This window comes from Marasmius oreades, chromosome 7, assembly GCF_018924745.1.
Source record: "Marasmius oreades isolate 03SP1 chromosome 7, whole genome shotgun sequence".
Lineage (NCBI taxonomy): Eukaryota > Fungi > Basidiomycota > Agaricomycetes > Agaricales > Marasmiaceae > Marasmius > Marasmius oreades.
Genome location: NC_057329.1, coordinates 892,760 through 911,141, shown reverse-complemented (window position 1 = coordinate 911,141; position 18,382 = coordinate 892,760). Strand labels below are relative to the sequence as shown.

Below are 18,382 nucleotides of genomic sequence, written 5' to 3'. Positions count from 1 at the left end.
TTCGCCCATAACACTCGTCAATGCAGCAACCCTCTGAGCCTCGTGAGTACCATTAGCTCAGCTGCATCGCAAGTTGTTATCCTCTTGTTTCGATCGAAGCTTATGAAAATCGAGATATCCAAACGGTGCCTCGTGGGTGACGTTTTCGACATGATTTTCCTCTCTGGCGACTACGATATCCCAGAGAAGGTTCAAGACATTGTCCGACCATACAAAAGTTTCCTTGATCTTCGCTATTTCACTCCTCGAAATCCCGTTCCGATCCACGACATGGATGAACTCCCGAAGGAGCAGGATTTGGACGACCTAATCTCAATCTGCCCAACAGCGCTAACGGCGCTCGAGTCAGCGAGGATAGCATCTTCTTCGGGCGGATTTTTTCTCAACCTAGTCGTTGAAGAGCCCCTTCCCATTGAACGTCTTTCACCAGATGGATACGCGCGATTCATGTCTCGAGAAATAGTGGTTTATCTAAAGGAACTTGACATAACTATCGCACCATCCGGAAATCCAGTGAGTCTTCTAACTCGGCGAAATTATCAACGTTTTGATCATAATACTCGAGCACGCGCGTGTTGCTTATGGGCGTCGTGGTAGGAAGAACCCATTGTGGTGTAAACTTGTTTACAAACGTGAATTACGGATATTTGCATCACTCAAGCCACTCAATCCGTCTGCTCATCATATTGCCACTCTACTTCTTCGACCTTATCTACTTCCTACCAACCAATATCTCATTACAATGCCGGACTACGGCCGGGACTTGGGAACCGTTGCTACTGAACGGCTCTGTGGAAGCACTATTAAGAGACTCGCTTGGCAGCTTTGTCAAGCCATCGAATTTCTCCACTCTCATGATTTTTGTCATCTCGATATCAAACCCCATAACCTCGCAATGAACGACGAAAGCCCAGAGATGAAGGAGGCCTTGGAGGAATTCGAAACTTTTCTTGTTCCTACGATTCTGCAACGCAACCCTAACTTTGAAAACGGGAGAAGCGAATCATCCGGGCGATACTTGGAGGAGATTCATCGAGGCGTGTTGACCATCTGCTGGTGTCCGCTGGTCTTGCTGTTACTTCACGTATCGTATTTCACAACCCTCATAGGATCAAGTTGGATCTTTGAACATTTGGGTATAAATTAGTGGCTTGAAATCGAAACAGGGACAGACTTGTGCGTGTGGCGATCGTCCGAGAACTCCGATCGAACCGACGATGTAGCCGACTTGGTGGTTGAAAGAGCCCCATTGAAGTTTGAACGCCCTAGTGGAGGGTACCAAGTATCTTGTCGAGTCTCCACGAATGCATCGTGAGCGGCCAGGACAGGTCGGAGCCTACATTACCCTCATGTTCCGACCTGCCCTCATGTAGTCACATGAGGTTCGGTTTAGAGCCGGGTAATGAATGGTATAGCGCGAGTTTGCAGTAATACATGCGTCCAAAACTATGATCACGATTAGCGACTTTTCTGCTTATATCACTGTTGATGGTCAACCTTGTCAAGAATATGGCGTCGATGTGTCTCAAGAGACGAAAACGGCGAAGTGTTGGATAGCATCTGAAGTTGGCAAGGTGCATGGCTTACATGAATGGTAGCGTTAGAGCTCATTGACTCATCTTCTCAGGAATACGAGGTGAACTGGAAAGCTTGCGCACTAGAAGACTCAGTCAGCGCAAGAGTCAGGATCGACGGGCACCAATGCCAGACTCAGTTGAGGCGAACGGCACAGGCCGGTTTCATGCGTCCGATAAAGGGTATGAGAACTGGACCTACAACCCGACATCGTTTCACTTTCTCATCCGTAAAAACGACTGGTACAGGATCCTCCCATTATCGCCTCTTTCAACTTTCACCGACTGACGTGGTCCTGTTACAGACTCTGACGACATATTTTTAAATTCAAATTCGGAAGTGGGAGAAATCTGGCTCACCATTCAAAATACGAGAATCACCAAGACGAACGTTCCAGTCAATCCCACATCGGTGCCTCCCGAGCAAATTTTCCACGAAACCACAAAGAAATGTATAAACCACCAAACTAGGTGAGCTGTCTTGTCGACGCCTAAAGCAGCAGTTCTTATCAACATTGATGAAGTTTCCGACCAACGACAACTCCACAAAAAACCTTCACGGATGGTGTGGATTATGGTGATCCCCTGGCAATTTTTTGCTTCAATTATCGACCTCTGGGTATGGTTTTTGATGAACCTTATCGGTTTCTTCTCTCAAACTCAAATTTGTAGGCATTCTACAAGCAAACGGGCTGGCACCACCACCAACTCCCCAACGTTCACCTAAACGATCTCGTAGTAGTAAAAAACCCGATGCAGAGGACGTGAAGCCAAAGCGTTCGCCTACACCGACCTTTAACTCGAGGTTACTGGGCTCAAAACGATCTCGTAGTTGTATAAATTCCGATACAGAGGACGTGAAAACAAAGCGTTCACCTACACCAACCCTCAACTCGAGGTTACTGGGCTCAAAACGATCTCGTAATAATGCAAATCCCGATGCAGAGGATGTGAAACCACAGTTGGATATCAGCGAAGACAAAGACGATGCGATGCTTCGTGGCCTACAGGTCAGTCTGAAGGAACACCGGCTGTTTGGATATGTTCATTAATTACCACATGCCCGTCTGCAGAATCAAACTGAAGCTGTTCGTGCCAGGCAGAAAGCCAATGCGCAATCGTCCCGGAAGAAAATCAAAAGAGAACCCGTAGTGGCCGTAACAACAATTGATCTCACGCTGAGCGATTGATCTTTTTTTTTTTGAGTTTGGTGTATGGGCCTGTGCAACCGAGTACACATATTTTTTTGTTCATATTTGACGATCTCGAGGTATTAACACGTCTCACTATCCTGGCTACTGACTTATATTGCGACTATAAACCCGTACTCAAAAGCACAAGGTGGGACCTGGATAACAATCGGTGGCAAAGGCTGTGAAGATTTGGCGTCCATTTGTTTGAAGAGAGGAGTACAACGACGTGTTGGATAGCCTCTGAAGGTTCAAAGTTTGTGGCATGGAGTAGAACTCGAGTTCGATCGATTCAGCGTGAGATCTTGTCTCCAGGAATACGAAGTCAATTGAAGCTTTAGCACCTCACTGTGTACAGTTTATTGCCGAATAAGAATCGACGCTGGCGATAGCTCCTCCACCATCCTCAACGCATCTCACCTCCACCTCCGCCCCTTCGCGCCCCGTCTGCTGATTCCAGAAGGTCATCGGGCTCTAACGACTAGCAGCCTGTCGCCTGTCGCCTTGAACACGTGCATACGGGTCGCTGGAGAAAGACTGGATTCATGTAACGCCTTGGGTTTTGCTCTTGCGCTCCTCCGGACAGCGTGTCTCCGAACTTAACAACTTCTAAGTATTCGAATTTCGGTTCGGTCTTCTCGGGCAATAGCTGTCAAATTGTCACGTACGACCTGGGGTCAATACTTTTACGCCGTTCCTTCTGAAGGAAGCTTTCAAAAAAGCACCGACAGACATCATAAATTTACGGCTTTGAAGCCATCGGGATTCGTCAAAAAGGGAAACGGCTTACTACTTAGCAGCACATCCCGAGGCCTCGTGTTTGAGGTGCAACATCCGTATCCCCGCATCGCAAGATCATCGACTTTGAAATAAATCAAAGGACAATCGTACAGGACAGCTGCAACCATGAGGTCAATCGATCGTGGAGATCTACGCTTCCATGCAGAATTACTCGAAGGTTCCCTCTGTTAATATTCAGGTGTAGTATCGGCAATCACCTGGCAGGTAGAATGGAACTTCAAGCTCAAGGTCTGTTCTCCATTCTCCGACTCACATTTCGCCTGGCACCTGGTAGCAGAATAGTTGACATATAAAAGGCGACGTTCACCTGTTCTGCTCACTGCCAGGTCCTCTAAGCAAACAACACCTTGGTCTGTTCTCAGTCCTCTGACTCGCATTTCGCTGACTACCACAAAAGCTTTCCCCTGTCAACCTTTCAATCCAAGACAATGACCGTACGTATAATACCGGCTCTTTTCATACTTTCGGACAACCGAAGTCTGACCTTTGCGTACTAGTTCTTCACCGAACTTGAGGATATCATCTACGCCCCAGTCGAGTACATTCCTGTGGTGGGCACAGTGTTTTCCTTCAAACGAGCACACATCGCCTACAGCGAGGCAGACTGGAAGCGACATTGGCAATCCGTTTCCAACTTTGGGTGGGGACTCGTAAGAGATGCCGTCCTAATTTCTGGGACAGCCGAAGCCGCCCCAGTTATCGTCATTCACGCGATGGCCGAAGCCCTTACCGACAAGCTCGTCGAGGTCTACGCAGCCAAATCCGCCGAGGAGGCTAAGATCCCAATGAAGAAGCGTATTTCTACAGCAAATTACCACTTGCTCGTTACTGGCGAGACCAAGGAAAAGAGTGAGGCAACGGCCAAACAGCTCTTTCGTGATGGCCACCCGAAAGGCCTCCGTTACTTTCACCGTTCTCACTTTGTAGGGAGGTTCACCCACCCAAAGTTCGCTGCAAGAGGCGAGAACATTTCTCTCCATCTTCCTAATGGCTTTTACCCCGGGGCTACGTGCATCTTCTCCTGGAAGTGGACCAAGGACGCAGCCGGAGTAAAGAATAGACCTGAGCACACCAAGGGTACGCTCAAGATCGATCCCGGGAACGATTCCGGGACGTCGACTAGGTTTGACTTGGCGACGAACGAGAATCACTACAACTTTTGGGGTGATATTCTTAGCGAGGACAAGCTTTGGGTAAAAACGAGGATCGACGGCGACCCCGTTTCTTTTGAAATGAAGAGAGTTAAGGCCCGGCGGTCCGACGGGTCGTTGCTCCCGTCGCGGGTGATGCATGATGGAGAAGTAAATAGTTCCACTGACTGGTACGTACCTGGTGCGTAGCGTTTGTTGTTGGTTTGCATTGTATGGAAAGTGGTGTGAATGTAAAAACGACAAAAAGGCCTCGAGCCTATCCTTCCAAGCAGTCCATTTCTCTCTGATTTCCTCTCACCAGCTAATATTACGGTCATACGGTATCGTATCATGGACATTTCCAGAGTTTGAAGTCTCACCTTGTATAAAAGTGCAACGCCACACCTGTTCGGCTCCTTACGGTATTGGGGAATATCAAGTGGTTATTGAAAAAAGTATGTATGTATCGGTAAAAAGGGGTTTTGTAACGAGTCCGACGATACACAGTAAGCGAGCGACAGGGAAAATACCAAGAATATACCAAAGTCCAAAAATTAAGTTAGACAAAGTCCTCAGTTGCGATCAAGATGAGAATCCATCAAGTCCTTCACAGAAATAGAAGAGTGTCCGATGAAAACGCGTGCGACGTTCCGACTAACACTGCCAGTTTCCCTGTTCATGAACGAATGAGCATTGCAGAGAGAGAAAGAAAAAGAAAGGAAAAAAAAAGATAACTTACACTCTGAGGACTTCCCACATTCTGATACGGCTGTTGACCAACACACTCTGCAACGGTGACCATCTTATACCCAAGTTGATTGCACCATTGGACGACTTGCCACATCACATTGTAAGCGGTGTCATCTGGAGAAGCATCATGGTTTGGTAACGCGTCAACACGAGCTAGGAGAAGAAGACGCACAGTTAAATTCGTGATTGAGAGCCAAGACGTTGTTCGGTCGCAAGTCCCATAGCAGATGTCCATATTCGGACCGCAATTGCCAGTCTGGGGGTGCGTTGTCATCGCCGTCATGAGAGCTGGAATTATCATGTCAGTGCCGGTCGGAGGAAAAGGAGGGAAAGGATACAGACTCAAAGTCCCAGAGGGTAACGGATTGACCGCGAGCTGCTGCAACTTGACGGACTAGGTCATTGTAGTTACCGTACGCTGGTAGGGATCAGTTTTAATTTGGAACTTTGCGGGTTATGTTGGGAAAAAACGTACGGGGACGCATGAAAGCTGGAGTTACACCTGCGATACGCTGGAGTGCTTGCTCGACCTTCCAAAACGTGTCGTGCACTAATGAGAAATTCAACAAGCCACTCCATCAACGATTGAGACTATCGACATACACTGGTCCCAGTTTTTTGTGGTCAAATCATCGTGTGTCCAGGTATGGGAAGCCAACTGATGGCCTTGATTGTATACATAACGAATACCGTCGGCGCGATTGTAGATACAATCCCAGTTGTTCCCGTTGAAGAAGAAGGTTGCCCTTCCGCCTGCATCGTGAATGAGATTGCCAAGCTGATAAATGTACTCCCAAGGACCGTCGTCAAAGGTGAGCGCGACAGTGTTTGGCTCGGAGCAGGAAGTGATAACGGAGGCTAGTTGACGTTTCTCGACCGTATGGTTCGAGGTCGAAGCAAACGCGGTGGCGACGAGGGGCAAGACGGAAAGGAAAGCGGTGGACAGCTTCATTCTGGACGAACGAGAACAAAGGACGCGCCTGAGCCGAGGGAGAAAAAAAGCGAAATTATATAGCAAAAAAAATCCCGAAAAAAATGCGGTCGAAGCGCACACCTACGCACTAGTACGCCCCTATCACCACTCCCGTACTAAGTACGTTATTGGACGGTCACCAGAGGCCGCGATCCTAAACCAAAACCATCTTATCTGTCAGTTCCTGGAACGAGGTAGCGACAATATTGTGCACGAAACAAGAAATCGGGCTAGCTTGTAGTGACATGTCTCCGTACCCATCTGTCATCGCTCGCCTCATTGAGCTGAGAGCAGTCATAATGACAGAAAAATCATCAAAGATCGAGGATCGAGAAGATTCCCGTTGCATCAACTCAATTTCTTCGCCTCGAATGTCCTTTTTGGCTCAGAAAAGGCATGAACTTGAGCACGTCGAGCGGTAAAAGAGTGAGCGTCAGCGCGGGATCACGATACCGTACACGTCGGAAACGTGAATGAGTTGCGCGCAGGTAATAGAAATCGGTGACGCGGAGAAGAGGAATGCCCATGAAGACTCGGAGAGGACAAGTATTGGGCAATTAAATGAGACGCCTGTTACATACGTCGACAGGATCCGTGAGTCGGGCTAGTACGAAAAGGAAACCGGAAAAAGCACGCACGTTGAATAGGAAGCTAAGCCTCTCAAGTCAAGTAAACATATACCATGCTTCTACGCCAGGGCGAGACTCGTGCATTGTGTTGGGGTTCTGTGTTGGAAGTGGGTGCGGTGGCGACATGGAAGGTGGGAGTGGTTACATAAACACAAACAACTAGCAGCGTCTTCTTTTTGTCATTTTCTCTTGGCCATGTAACACTGTCGACACAGAAACACAGAAACTCTCGGATGGACAAAGATCTTCAAGAACCGTGGAGTACTACGCCGGTACCTCAACGAACATCAATCAAGTCAGGATAATATGGTATAGTGGTATGCGAGAACTTCTCAGCTGAAGAGAGATGTGATATTGGCGAGCCAAACGGTTTCGAGCAGTCTCTAGGGCCCGAGGTCCTTTTGTTCATGCATCAAGCACGAGGTACCGGCAATAACCATTGAAGCCCAAATTCCTTTAAATCTTCATCCTCTTTGTCTTTGGGTTCTCTCTCCACAACTACAACATGCTCGTATCCCATTCCTCCGGTGAATGTGATGTGTGTTTTAAAACGTTCAAAACCGAGACCAAATCATTGCCATTGACGTCCAATAACGCGGTTCATCCACGCCACCCTCATGTACTTCGTCAGTCCTTTCACTTTGAGTGGCTACTCCCATACTTACCACTGTCCTAGACTGTGGTCATGTTTTCTGTAAAAGGTAGGCGTCGATACTCTTCCTACCGATGAGCTGACTCGATCGATCTGTAGATGCTTGGACTTGATGGAGGCGAGAATGGATCGCAAATGCCCTCTATGCAGAGCTACTTTTGATCGAACAGGTAAGTGCTACTCCCACTGCCTCTATCTAGCAAAAGACTTTCCCCCTAATGATTCCAAGACATCAGGAAACTACACCTTGAATGCTTCGACGACCGCGCCGATGTCCTGCTACAAATTCTAAACAAAGCTTGGGATGAGGAGCATGGAGAGCATCTGAACGATGTAATTGCCCAAGTTGAGGAGTTTTTGGATACAAAAGGGAAACATGAGGTACGCGTATTCATTGCGGAGTTGCGTTCATCGTTTGTTCTGAGCCACACCCACACTCCCCAGTGTCTAGGCTTGCGAATCGCTCTTAGGGCTTTCTACGAACATTTAGGTATGCGTTTCAAACTATCAGAACGACCAAGCGCTCATACAGAAGCACGTTAGATGATTCTCGTGTGGAACGAGAGGCGCCTGGGGATACTTCGTCTCAATTTGTGAATAACTTTTGGAATGATTGGAGCCTGATAGAAGGTATCATTGGTGAGTTTCAACGACAAGACAATCATACTACCTCGCTTGAACCACAAACAGTTATAGTCTTAGTGATGATGATGTGGATATGCCTCCCATATCCCTCCTTTGACTACAAGCCCGAATTGGAGTACCAACGAGGTGTGTACGCATCTTCGCGAGGATCGACGTCACACAACTAATTGGCTGAAAGACCAGGCGTCGCCGCTCGCAATTGTATATTGTCCGCAATAGCGGGACTACCAGTGCGGAAGTTGAACGCTGATGCAGATGGGTCAGTGGTTGAATTGTGGAACGCTGAGGATAGGTATCAGGAAGATCGGCGAATGCATGGAGGACTGGAAACCATATAACGTTGTATACCAGAGCAGAGAGAACTACTCCGAAAATCAAAAAAATCCGATATGTACCGTTCCCAAAGACTCGGTTTAAGACATGTCGTACACGTCGGAAACGGGAATGCCCATGGCACTCATGACGAAGGAGACGCCTGCCATTACACACAGCGATGGCAGGACCCGTGAGCTGTACGAAAGGAAGGGGACTCGGAAATGCACGCCCGTCCAGTAGCTCCAAGGCGAGGCCGACAGATTCTGCTCTGTTCCCGAGTCTCCTCAAGTTAAGCAATGAAAACGGAAACCGGTACTTTGAAGTTTGAATTGACCTGTGACCGGTCCTATGCGATGATGAGATCTGCGTGTAGACAGAAAAGGGCGGAGGGGTGAGGACATATAGGTAGACCAACCACCGAGAAACGTTGTCCTATCCAGTGTTGCTCGGACAATGTATCCCAGCTACTTTTTTGTGTCCCGTGTGTAGCCTAGCCGACACATCAGTGGCGGACACCCTTGTGACCGGTGTAGCGGACACAGGAAAAGCGGTGGCCCGGTCTCGGTCCACCTGGTCCGCCTGCCTGAAGCTATCATTTTACGTACTCAGTGTAGATTATTGATCGATTAGTCGACGCTGCGTCGCTACATTACTCTTCTGTGTACAATACCATACCATTATCTCTCGAATCCTTCCAGTAGTATAACTTCAGATCCAACGGTACTTCCTGAAGCATCCTGACCATAACAACAAGGACCAAACTATTCGACAGCGGAGCAATTACAGTAAGAACATTGGAAGCTACAAACCGAAACGGTACTGCAAATACCACGGTTGGGAGCAAGACACGAAAGCGATACAGAACTACTATATTCCGATAGAAATTGTAATGTATTTACAGTAGATACGAAGGATACACCTCGGATTAGCTGGAGATCACCTGATATACGATAACCGAGCGACAGCGACTACAAAATGTGTCTGCCAGTAGCCTGGCGGCGACAAATGTGACCGGCTAGTGACCGCCAGTGACTTGCTCAACACTGGTCCTATCAAAAGTGTAAGCAGAACCACGACACGCAGAGTCGTGATCACAGAGTAAGCGCCCAGTCTTTTCCCTTCCGCGTCGTCTCCATCGTCTCGCTCAACGTCCAGCCGCACAGTTAGTTCACCTGTCACTCGTAAGCTTCAAAATTTCGTATGGCTATTTTACTATACGTTCTTTATCGTTTCTAAAATTCTCTCTGATTCAATTCTCCATTAGCTTGTTAACAGCTAATACTTTAGATCTGACTTGCGTCCTGATTGGAGAAATGCTAATAATAAGTAGGTGCATTGTTCACTGTTCTATCCAAGTATAGCAGTACAGCTGAATCTGCGCAGCCAACGATATATAGCTTTGGACTTAGCCTAATCCTCAGGCCTCAAGACCTGATCAGACACATCATCCACGCATCCTGCACGAGGTCATTGGGATTGAAGCCAGATCCATGCGTAGAGGCGCACCTAATATCGCCCCTCTTCGTATCTCTCTTCGGATCCTCCATCTCCCCCAACAAACATGTTGATATCCCATCCGTCTAGTTCTTGCGATGTGTGCTTGGAACCTTATCGATTCGAGTCAGACGGTTCTCTGGGGGTCAATAAACGCCACCCTCACGTACTTCGTCAGTCTTCAAACTCAAGTCTCAATTGTTATCACTCCTCACTAGCACTCGTTGCTGCTATATAGCTTGCGGCCATGTCTTCTGTAAAGGGTGAGTATATCTTGATTCTTGCGCCGACTCGGACCTGATTCGATTCATATTCGTCAGATGCTTGGACGGCATTATCGTAGCATCGGAGAGCGACTGGAAATGCCCCATGTGTAGACACCCCTTTCGGCTTGCAGGTACGAGAGTCAACGCTACGCTATCCGCTTGAAGCTTTCTTTCTTCTAACCCAAGACACTGTCCAAGATGCAATCTCGAAACTACATATCGAAGGATTGGAAGAAGAAGCCAGTGATGATTTACTACGAGCTCTATACGAGGCATGGGACTCTACTAATGGTAGTCATCTGAACGATTTGGTCGTCCGAGCTGAAAAAATGCTGCAAGGAAAGGAGGAGATTGAGGTGCGTACCAGGGGGCCGCGCACATCCATATCCGTATCCATTCGATAAAATGAATCGTTTTCAGCATGTTGGCCTGCGAATTGCCTTGAAGGCTTTATCTGAACGCAAAGCTAGGCGGTTCGAAGTGACAGAGAACGAGCGTATTATCCGCACATACAGAAGGATGCTAGGGAGTTCAACTCGATCGGAGCAAGAAGATCGTGTCGAGGATGAGGAAGAAGTTGGTAGTGTATTCACCGAAGTTGGGGATGTGTTTCAAGGGCGGGACAAGAATAAGGTAAGTAACTATTGCGCAAGACTCTTTTACCGACTGCACTCGAGGTTTTAGTGTTCAGGCCCAGGCTTGTGGACGGCTCAGGCTTCTCGGAAACCACAGCAGTAGGTATCTCCGTTCTTTCTCATCCACGATATTGACTCAAAAAATTCAAACCTGAACGACTTAGCTGGAAGAGTCCTGGAAAACAAAGCCTAAACGGACGAAGAAAATCAAAATCATCTCCGATCCTCGAAGAAACGACACTCGACGTTGCAGCTTTGAGAATCGACGACGATGGTACTGAAAAGGAGAAGACAGAAAAAGCCTCGAGTCCGAAAGTACAGGGTGTGTCTTGTCTTCGGCTTGGATGTCCACACTATGTGAACCGATCATGACATCGAACTTCAGATCCAATCAGATTTAAGAATACGCAACACGAAAGACGAAAGTCTTTGGGCCCTGGCATTTCCCTAATGTCGAACAGCACTTCATCAAAGGCCAACGACAAGGACATATATTATTCTCGAAGACTTAGTTTGTTGTTTCGATGAGTTGCTGTACGCTTCTCTTCCCGCCGTTACCCATTCCTTCTTCGTGCTTCTTTCATAAGATATGTCTAGCTAACCTGCTGTAAACAATAGATATGTATTCACCGTAGTTACATCGCTGTCCATCCCCAGTTCCAAGAGTCCCACAAAGAAATTGACCCAAGAGGGTGTCTAAGTAGTTGGTACATATAACAACAAAAAAGTCCAGATGGATTGCTACAGCTACAAGGGCCTGTTTCCTCTAGTGGGAATTTGTATGGATGTCCTCGTCATGTCCTCCGACCGGCGGGGAGTTGGTGGGCATTGTACACCTTCATCTTCATCTTCACCGATAGCAAAGCTGTTCAGCATAATCCTCTCTTCATCATCGCCTCTTCTTCGGGTAGGGGTTCTCCATGTCTGGCTTGGTCGACCGCTCGTTCCCCATCCGTCTAATGAGTTCCTCAAAACATCCGGTTGACCCAGATTCCCGGCCTTATTTTCGCGCGACAAGTTGAGGACATAGACCCCGAGAAGAATGACAGCGAATCCCGATAGTAAAGAGATGATATTAGTAACATCGGTGGTGTTGAATCCTTGAAAAAGAATGACAGAGGCAAGGATTGTGGACGTGGTAAAGAACACGTAATATATCAAGTTGACGCTACACCGCATGAGAGGCAGTCAATGACAGAAAAAAAAATTGGAGAAGTGACTTCGGGACGTACATGTTGACACTAAACCTGTCTAGCGCCTTATTCAGATATACCAGCTGCATCAATATGCACCCAGCGCCGACTATTCCTACCGCCCAGGTACTGGGGTATACAAATTGATTGCTGCCCTTGAACGTCAGTTTGACTGCGATCCCAAATGCTTTGATAGCCATGACACTAATGGACCCCACAATGCTGCACACGGAAATATACACAATCGGGTTCTTCTGGCCATAGCGAGGACAGAGGTAAAATATGGCGAAGGTGATGTAAACGATGGCGAAAAAGACGTAAAGAAGGAATATTGGTTGGGAGGCATAGCTGAGAATTTCTGTAATCGTGGATATGGGTTTGTCTTCAGGAGCGTGGAGAACGATAATGAGAGAACCAAGGAGCGATAGAGTGCAACCGAGACGACCTAGGTGGCCGAGGTGCTCGTTGAGGAGGAATGAAGCGAGGATCGCCCTACATTATATGTTAGGCGGGAATGTTGGCAGACTTCTATGGCGACACACCCGATCAAAACGCTGAGAGCTCCCAACGGTGTCACGAGAATCGGTGGTGCGAACGTGTAGGCAGCAAAGTTAGCGACTGCAGCAACCCCATTTTAGTTTAAAAAAGAATAGTGGTGTGGCTTGAATCTCAAACCTTCGCCCAAGAACACTATGTAACAATATTCATAAGCTTTGAAAATATGGAAACTACTTGGGATGGATAAGCGTACAAGTGAACATCCCAGCCCACCAAATCGGATTCTTGAGATACGTGTACGTATCAGATGCATTATCTCCCGAAGCGTTGAGGCCCTGCGAGCCATATGCAAGTCAATATCCAACAACAGCGTACGAATTTCATCACTCGCCTTCTTCGTTATGATAGAGCTCATTCCAATAGCCATCGAGCTAGATATGGCAAGAGCGAGGCCAATCCATTTCTCGTCAATAGCGGAAGACATAAAGAAGGAGAAGAGGTGATGGAAGGAAAGAAAGAAGGGATAGGTACAGCTAGGCACCACTCGGACTCCGGCTCTCCGCCAATCGCCGCCCCGTGACGCTCGACTGCATCGAGGCGCTAACGCCCTTTCTTGACTTCAACGAGTAAAGAACAAAGAAATAAGGCGAATTTCTCTTGACTCTCCATATCTCCCTCCTACCACGATATAAACTGAGCTCTCGAGCACTCTTTCTTTCCCCCTACTCTTAAGACACGTTATCATGCCTGAAGTCGGTCATTTCTCCGCCTGGATAACCGTGGATGGCATACCTCTCGAAGAATACGCGATACAAGTCGAGGAAGAGACTAACACTGTCACCTGTTGGATCCCATCAGAAGCGGGCAAGGTACTTTATTGAACGTCTCAAGCTCTACTATCAGCTGAAGTTCGTCGTGCTCTACGATACTTAGGCGTACAAAGTCCACTGGAATGACCATCACTTCCAATCGCCAACAAGTGGGAGAGTACATGTGGATGGTCACAATTGTGGTGCTTCCATTATTTCTGGAGAACTCGCAACTCCGGTGTGTCGGGAAGGGATGGTTCTAAGTCCTACATCCGTGGCACCGTACGCTTTCTCTACAATCCGAACCTCAGGTACCTTAAAGTCATACAACTTCGACCTCAAAGTGGTTTCAATTGCTTGACAGATGACGATACTCTACTCTCTGTACCTACGAATCCTGATATGGGTTTGATCAAGATCACGATACACAACGTTCAGATCATCCAAGACAACATGCCGTTTTCTGGTGACCATTCCGTCCCGGCGTTGACAACGTTTCATGAAAAAACAAAGAAGGGGATAAGCCACCAAACAAGGTGTTTACGAATGATTATGTCCGCCTCGTTGGAGACGCGATGACTTTCGACTTAGCTTTCACGAAACGACCATCGTTCCAAAACGCCGATTTGCGGGGGTCAACTATATAGGTGAACCAGTTGCTGTGTTCCACTTTCGTTACAGACCACTCGGTGCGTTGCTTTATCAGAATGTAAATGTGATGACCATAATCTTTCATGCTGATTATTCCTCTGAACGTTATTTGCAGCCCTTTTACAGGCGCAGGATATTGCTCCTCGTTCGCCTTCCGCTCAACCATTATCTGCCTCCCCACCTCGCTCATCGGAATCTCGCAAACGGACGAAAATCGAACTGGATTCCGACGGTGAACCAATAGATGAAATTGACGAAGACGACAGCGAGGATGAGGACGCCAAGCAGTTGGCCGAACTCCAGGTACGACTTGTTCTATACTTAGCAATGCCAGAAAGGAGTTTCGACGTTGTTGATGGGCGTTACAGAAACAAATGGATACCATTCGTGCTAAGCATAAAGACAAAGAACGTCCACGAAAGAAGATAAAGAGGGAACCGATAGTGGGCGTGACGGTTGACTTGACGGTGGACGACTGAGGGAAGCATCCTTATTCTTGTTTTGTTTCTTGCTTTGTCTATAAGATGACCATTCCTAATGACTAATTCGCTATATCACGCTCGTCCAAAGTTCGCAATCACATATTCTTCGTGAACGAATCGTCAATTGGCTTAGTCGATGCATTCGGCATAGTTACGGCTTCCTCGGTCAAATGTCAAATGCTGAACCGTCACTAAACCGTCCAGCGTAACACATACAAGAGGACAAGGATGGCGTTCGATACCGATGGTGTAGTGTTAGAGGAAACGACGAGGATGAGGATGAGATTCGATTAGCCGGGAAGGGTTCGAATCATTGTCATTGAGCAAACGTTTTTTGATGTGAGCGCTCAGGCGCCGGATCCGGTCTTGAATAAACTGTCTTGACGAATGGTCCATCGATACGGGCGACGGATATTGTATTTGGTTCTTAATGATCAATCGACGTGAGTTTGCGACTACGTTAAGCGCCCGAGCGGTTGGAACCAAGTGCACAACAGCCCACAACTTACCCACTACTACGTCTACCATTATGCATCCCCGTAATATCTATCTCCAAACGCCCGATTTCCGTCAGCTTGCTACGTCCTATCCGCCACTCCAAGACTTGTCAGAATCCAATTCGCTTTGACATCAGCCCATACACTCAGATCCCTTCTTCCAGCTTGCAACCTCACTCCAATCTCGTCGACTTCCAGGACGAAGAAGCTCAGAGATGCATTACCGAGGCATTGCTTTATCGGGACTTTAACCTCAAAGTTCAGCTACCTAAGAATCGATTGTGCCCTCCGGTGAGCTCGCGAAAAACTTCTATTCATGTGCATCGACACTCGAGTCTAAAGAAACGCTAACCAGGTTCCTAACAGGTACACAATTATGGACTCAATCATGAGATATATTATCTCATCTAGGATAGGTTGAATTACATTCTATGGATTCAAGACATTGTTCGAGCTTGTCAAGTTGTAACCGGAGAACAGCCAGTAACGGGGGTCGACATGTGTGTTTTCAACAGGGTTTTGAGATCACATTTCTTAGATTTCTCTAGCGGTACAGGTGCTTCTGCGATATACCCTCTGCTAGGGTGTCGTTTAAACCCTTGTTGGAACTTTGTGGTCACAGGCACGTCTCCCAGTCTCGGTGATTGGTATACGATATGCTCATCTCGTCTTCTTTTCAGAACTGGATGAGTTATCAGCGAAATATGCACAAAAGAACGTCAAAGCAAATAACTTGAGCGACCGGATTCAGATCGTGATGGCTAGCGTGCCGGGGCCGATTCTTATACCTCTTTCTGATACTTCCCAAACCTTCGACTTTACGATGTGCAATCCCCCGTTTTATAGCAGCGCCGAAGACGTTGCCCAGTCTTTGGAAGCAAAAGAGTTTGGACCGAATGCTGTGAGTACGACCATGCCACTCTCAAAGCCCCCGCCTTACATCATTCAGGTCTGCACAGGAGCAGCGGTGGAAATGTTCACGGAGGGCGGGGAATCAGCCTTCGTTCAAAGGATCGTGAAAGAGAGTGTAGCCTTCGGTACGAGATGCACGTGGTACACCTCCATGTTCGGCAAGCTTTCTTCAGTGGGAGAAGTCGTGGATACCCTGAAGGCAAATTGTGTAAGTGATCAAAGTTCCCTATTTGAAAGACCGAGGCTTGACAGTCCTAAGTAGATCGACAACTATGCGGTCACGGAGTTTGTGCAGGGACAAACGCGAAGATGGGCAGTAGGTTGGTCTTTTACTGATATCAGACTCCCAGACGTGAGTATCCGAATTTCGAATTCTGTTTGTGAAGGAAACTGACGAAAATGGTAACACCTCTCAGACTGCCTCACGCATCTCCAACCCCAACGCGTTTATCCAACGCTACTTACCTCCTCACAATACCATTCGTCAACCCGCAAAAACAAGCAATAAAGTAGTCGAAGATGCGCTCCTAGCTATCCGCGGTGTATCAGTTGAGAGTTGTTCCTCTCACTTTCTCGTCAATGCTTCAGGCGATACATGGTCCAGGACAGCTAGGAGGAAACAGCGTAGAAGGATGGAAGCGGAGGTAGAGAACAGTCTTCCCGAAATGATATTGACATGTTCAATCACTATTTCCGGTGAGTACGTAGAGTTTCAGTGGGTCCGAGGAAGAAATCGGTCCCTTTTCGAGAGCTTTTGTAGTCACGTCAGTAGGAAAATTGCATCCTCTCGTTGAACCTCTCCTGTATGCAGTCTATTTGATCTTTCTTTCTTTTGTCGTCCATTGACACTCGTGCGCAGTTAGACACATCGCGATGTTTTCCGGTGTTTTGCTATGTTCTTTATCCTGGTTACTGGCAAGCAACCTCGTGCTTCCGCAAGCGGCAAAGCCGTTTCACCAGGGTTCTTCTACATTCTTAACGACATAAACGACTTCATTAGAAGGTAAGCTTGTTCCGTACATTACACGTGCCGGTGGGAACGAAGGTGAAACGTCGTTCGCTCATGTACTATTGGCTGACATTGGCATTGTGACCAGAATCCTTCCCATTCTCGCCGAAGCCAGGTACAACCAGAGGGGATCAGAACAACTCGGAATGCCGGGAGAAGGATAGCCGTATTTCATATTTTCATCGTCTGAAGTACGCCTACGGACATATATCACATACGATCAAGTTCTCGACTTTTCTGACTGGGGCCGCGTTCTTGGACACGTATGTATCTCAGGAACTCTCCACGAGGATTCCAGGCGGCTCATGCATTGTTCTACTACGCCACTATATAGTTCGAATCTGGATCGAATCGTTAACCTCCCTGCCTTTGCATAAATGCCCTCCCTCTTCTCATTATCCGAGTCATCTCCCGTTTTGTTATCAAGCGATATCGTATTGCGCCGGGACGACACTCCTACAGAGACTGAAAAGATATCGAAAACGCTTGCGAGCGTTGTATCCTTTTTAGTCGTGATAATGGGCATGGTGTACATTGTCGCTTTTCTCTGGTGTTACCGTTGTGCGAAGGAGTCGAAAGATTCTCGGCCGTTGAACAAGAAATCGGGAACTCTTGTACAACGATATGCTCCGTGTGGGTGTCTCTTTGGAATTCCCTATTGCTATTGACCCAGAAAAACTGATATTCCCTTCAACTCGCCAGTTACCTATATATTCATCGTATTGAACGCTTTGGCTCAGGTATTGTATTGCATCAAACCTCTAAAATCCATTCCTCGGCTCACCAGGTTGGCACAGATAGGAATTTCCGCGTGGCTTCTCGTTCAATACCACCTCTATTCTAATTATCCGAATCAGCAAACCCTCACTAGTGTACGGTTGCTACTGTAAGCATCGTCTGGTTTACCATTGTGCTTTAACAGCCGTTGATCCGCCTTTTTTCCAAGCTTCGCTGCAGCATGGACATCGGTCGTTGCGGGAACATACACTTTGCTTTTCCTACACCCAATGTGGTCCGGGCGTCCAATATCCTCTATCGGTGCACAGATGATCTGGGTGATACTGACATGGGTCTTGTATGCCGTTGGTGCGGCGCTATTCAATGGTGCTTTGCCGGATCTATTTATGAGAGGTATCTGCAAGCCACTGGTATACTGTCAACCAATACAGGCCCTGTTTGGTATGTTTTTTATTATTAATTACATCCATTCTTACACCGACCCTTCACATCGAGCCCTTTCCGTAATCCAGCTGTAAGTCCTACCTGGTAGCAGATTG

The 18,382-nt window shown here is 47.5% G+C and overlaps 9 protein-coding genes across 11 annotated transcripts; 7 read left to right on the top strand and 2 right to left on the bottom strand.

The window, feature by feature from the left end:
* Positions 1–3: 3 nt before the first annotated feature.
* On the top strand, positions 4–1,357 carry E1B28_011003 (uncharacterized protein; the record flags this gene model as incomplete). Of its 2 annotated transcripts, XM_043155993.1 has the most annotated exons (3): positions 4–42; positions 431–513; positions 566–1,147. In XM_043155993.1, the coding sequence occupies exons 1-3, from the start codon at positions 21–23 to the stop codon at positions 1,145–1,147; spliced, it is 687 nt and encodes a 228-aa protein (XP_043005777.1). In that variant the 5' UTR covers positions 4–20. The 2 variants fall into 2 exon arrangements, with proteins under 2 accessions (XP_043005777.1, XP_043005776.1); XM_043155992.1 differs by having other exon boundaries at positions 4–513; positions 566–1,357.
* A 72-nt stretch (positions 1,358–1,429) lies between these two features.
* On the top strand, positions 1,430–3,190 carry E1B28_011002 (uncharacterized protein). Of its 2 annotated transcripts, XM_043155990.1 has the most exons (6): positions 1,430–1,574; positions 1,628–1,817; positions 1,880–2,045; positions 2,099–2,193; positions 2,247–2,584; positions 2,648–3,190. In XM_043155990.1, exons 1-6 carry the CDS (start codon positions 1,449–1,451, stop codon positions 2,762–2,764), a joined length of 1,032 nt encoding a protein of 343 aa, XP_043005774.1. In that variant the 5' UTR covers positions 1,430–1,448; the 3' UTR covers positions 2,765–3,190. The 2 variants fall into 2 exon arrangements, with proteins under 2 accessions (XP_043005774.1, XP_043005775.1); XM_043155991.1 differs by having other exon boundaries at positions 1,430–1,817.
* Positions 3,191–3,765: 575 nt separating this feature from the next.
* Positions 3,766–4,972, top strand: E1B28_011001 (uncharacterized protein). The gene is made up of 2 exons (XM_043155989.1): positions 3,766–3,999; positions 4,063–4,972. Exons 1-2 carry the CDS (start codon positions 3,994–3,996, stop codon positions 4,903–4,905), a joined length of 849 nt encoding a protein of 282 aa, XP_043005773.1. The 5' UTR covers positions 3,766–3,993; the 3' UTR covers positions 4,906–4,972.
* Positions 4,973–5,104: 132 nt separating this feature from the next.
* E1B28_011000 (uncharacterized protein) lies at positions 5,105–7,209 on the bottom strand. Its single transcript, XM_043155988.1, has 7 exons — positions 7,057–7,209; positions 6,049–6,988; positions 5,921–5,995; positions 5,788–5,863; positions 5,618–5,733; positions 5,435–5,559; positions 5,105–5,367 (listed from the first exon to the last, which is right to left on the bottom strand). Exons 2-7 carry the CDS (start codon positions 6,395–6,397, stop codon positions 5,350–5,352), a joined length of 759 nt encoding a protein of 252 aa, XP_043005772.1. The 5' UTR covers positions 6,398–6,988; positions 7,057–7,209; the 3' UTR covers positions 5,105–5,349.
* Positions 7,210–8,773, top strand: E1B28_010999 (uncharacterized protein). Its single transcript, XM_043155987.1, has 8 exons — positions 7,210–7,673; positions 7,724–7,748; positions 7,799–7,869; positions 7,929–8,080; positions 8,144–8,189; positions 8,243–8,338; positions 8,390–8,470; positions 8,523–8,773. Exons 1-8 carry the CDS (start codon positions 7,553–7,555, stop codon positions 8,561–8,563), a joined length of 633 nt encoding a protein of 210 aa, XP_043005771.1. The 5' UTR covers positions 7,210–7,552; the 3' UTR covers positions 8,564–8,773.
* An 898-nt stretch (positions 8,774–9,671) lies between these two features.
* On the top strand, positions 9,672–11,614 carry E1B28_010998 (uncharacterized protein). The gene is made up of 10 exons (XM_043155986.1): positions 9,672–9,840; positions 9,924–9,989; positions 10,043–10,326; positions 10,392–10,416; positions 10,474–10,550; positions 10,618–10,775; positions 10,840–11,052; positions 11,104–11,153; positions 11,219–11,376; positions 11,440–11,614. The coding sequence occupies exons 3-10, from the start codon at positions 10,221–10,223 to the stop codon at positions 11,580–11,582; spliced, it is 930 nt and encodes a 309-aa protein (XP_043005770.1). The 5' UTR covers positions 9,672–9,840; positions 9,924–9,989; positions 10,043–10,220; the 3' UTR covers positions 11,583–11,614.
* A 187-nt stretch (positions 11,615–11,801) lies between these two features.
* Positions 11,802–13,266, bottom strand: E1B28_010997 (uncharacterized protein; the record flags this gene model as incomplete). The annotated part of the gene is made up of 6 exons (XM_043155985.1): positions 13,137–13,266; positions 12,999–13,080; positions 12,923–12,937; positions 12,790–12,865; positions 12,287–12,739; positions 11,802–12,222 (listed from the first exon to the last, which is right to left on the bottom strand). Exons 1-6 carry the CDS (start codon positions 13,227–13,229, stop codon positions 11,802–11,804), a joined length of 1,140 nt encoding a protein of 379 aa, XP_043005769.1. The 5' UTR covers positions 13,230–13,266.
* Positions 13,267–13,350: 84 nt separating this feature from the next.
* E1B28_010996 (uncharacterized protein) lies at positions 13,351–14,782 on the top strand. Its single transcript, XM_043155984.1, has 6 exons — positions 13,351–13,614; positions 13,679–13,865; positions 13,919–14,090; positions 14,146–14,243; positions 14,321–14,508; positions 14,574–14,782. Exons 1-6 carry the CDS (start codon positions 13,489–13,491, stop codon positions 14,682–14,684), a joined length of 882 nt encoding a protein of 293 aa, XP_043005768.1. The 5' UTR covers positions 13,351–13,488; the 3' UTR covers positions 14,685–14,782.
* A 376-nt stretch (positions 14,783–15,158) lies between these two features.
* E1B28_010995 (uncharacterized protein) lies at positions 15,159–17,214 on the top strand. Its single transcript, XM_043155983.1, has 10 exons — positions 15,159–15,293; positions 15,349–15,475; positions 15,540–15,550; positions 15,601–15,684; positions 15,733–15,806; positions 15,865–16,085; positions 16,134–16,304; positions 16,359–16,448; positions 16,513–16,899; positions 16,956–17,214. Exons 1-9 carry the CDS (start codon positions 15,217–15,219, stop codon positions 16,888–16,890), a joined length of 1,233 nt encoding a protein of 410 aa, XP_043005767.1. The 5' UTR covers positions 15,159–15,216; the 3' UTR covers positions 16,891–16,899; positions 16,956–17,214.
* Positions 17,215–18,382: the final 1,168 nt, after the last annotated feature.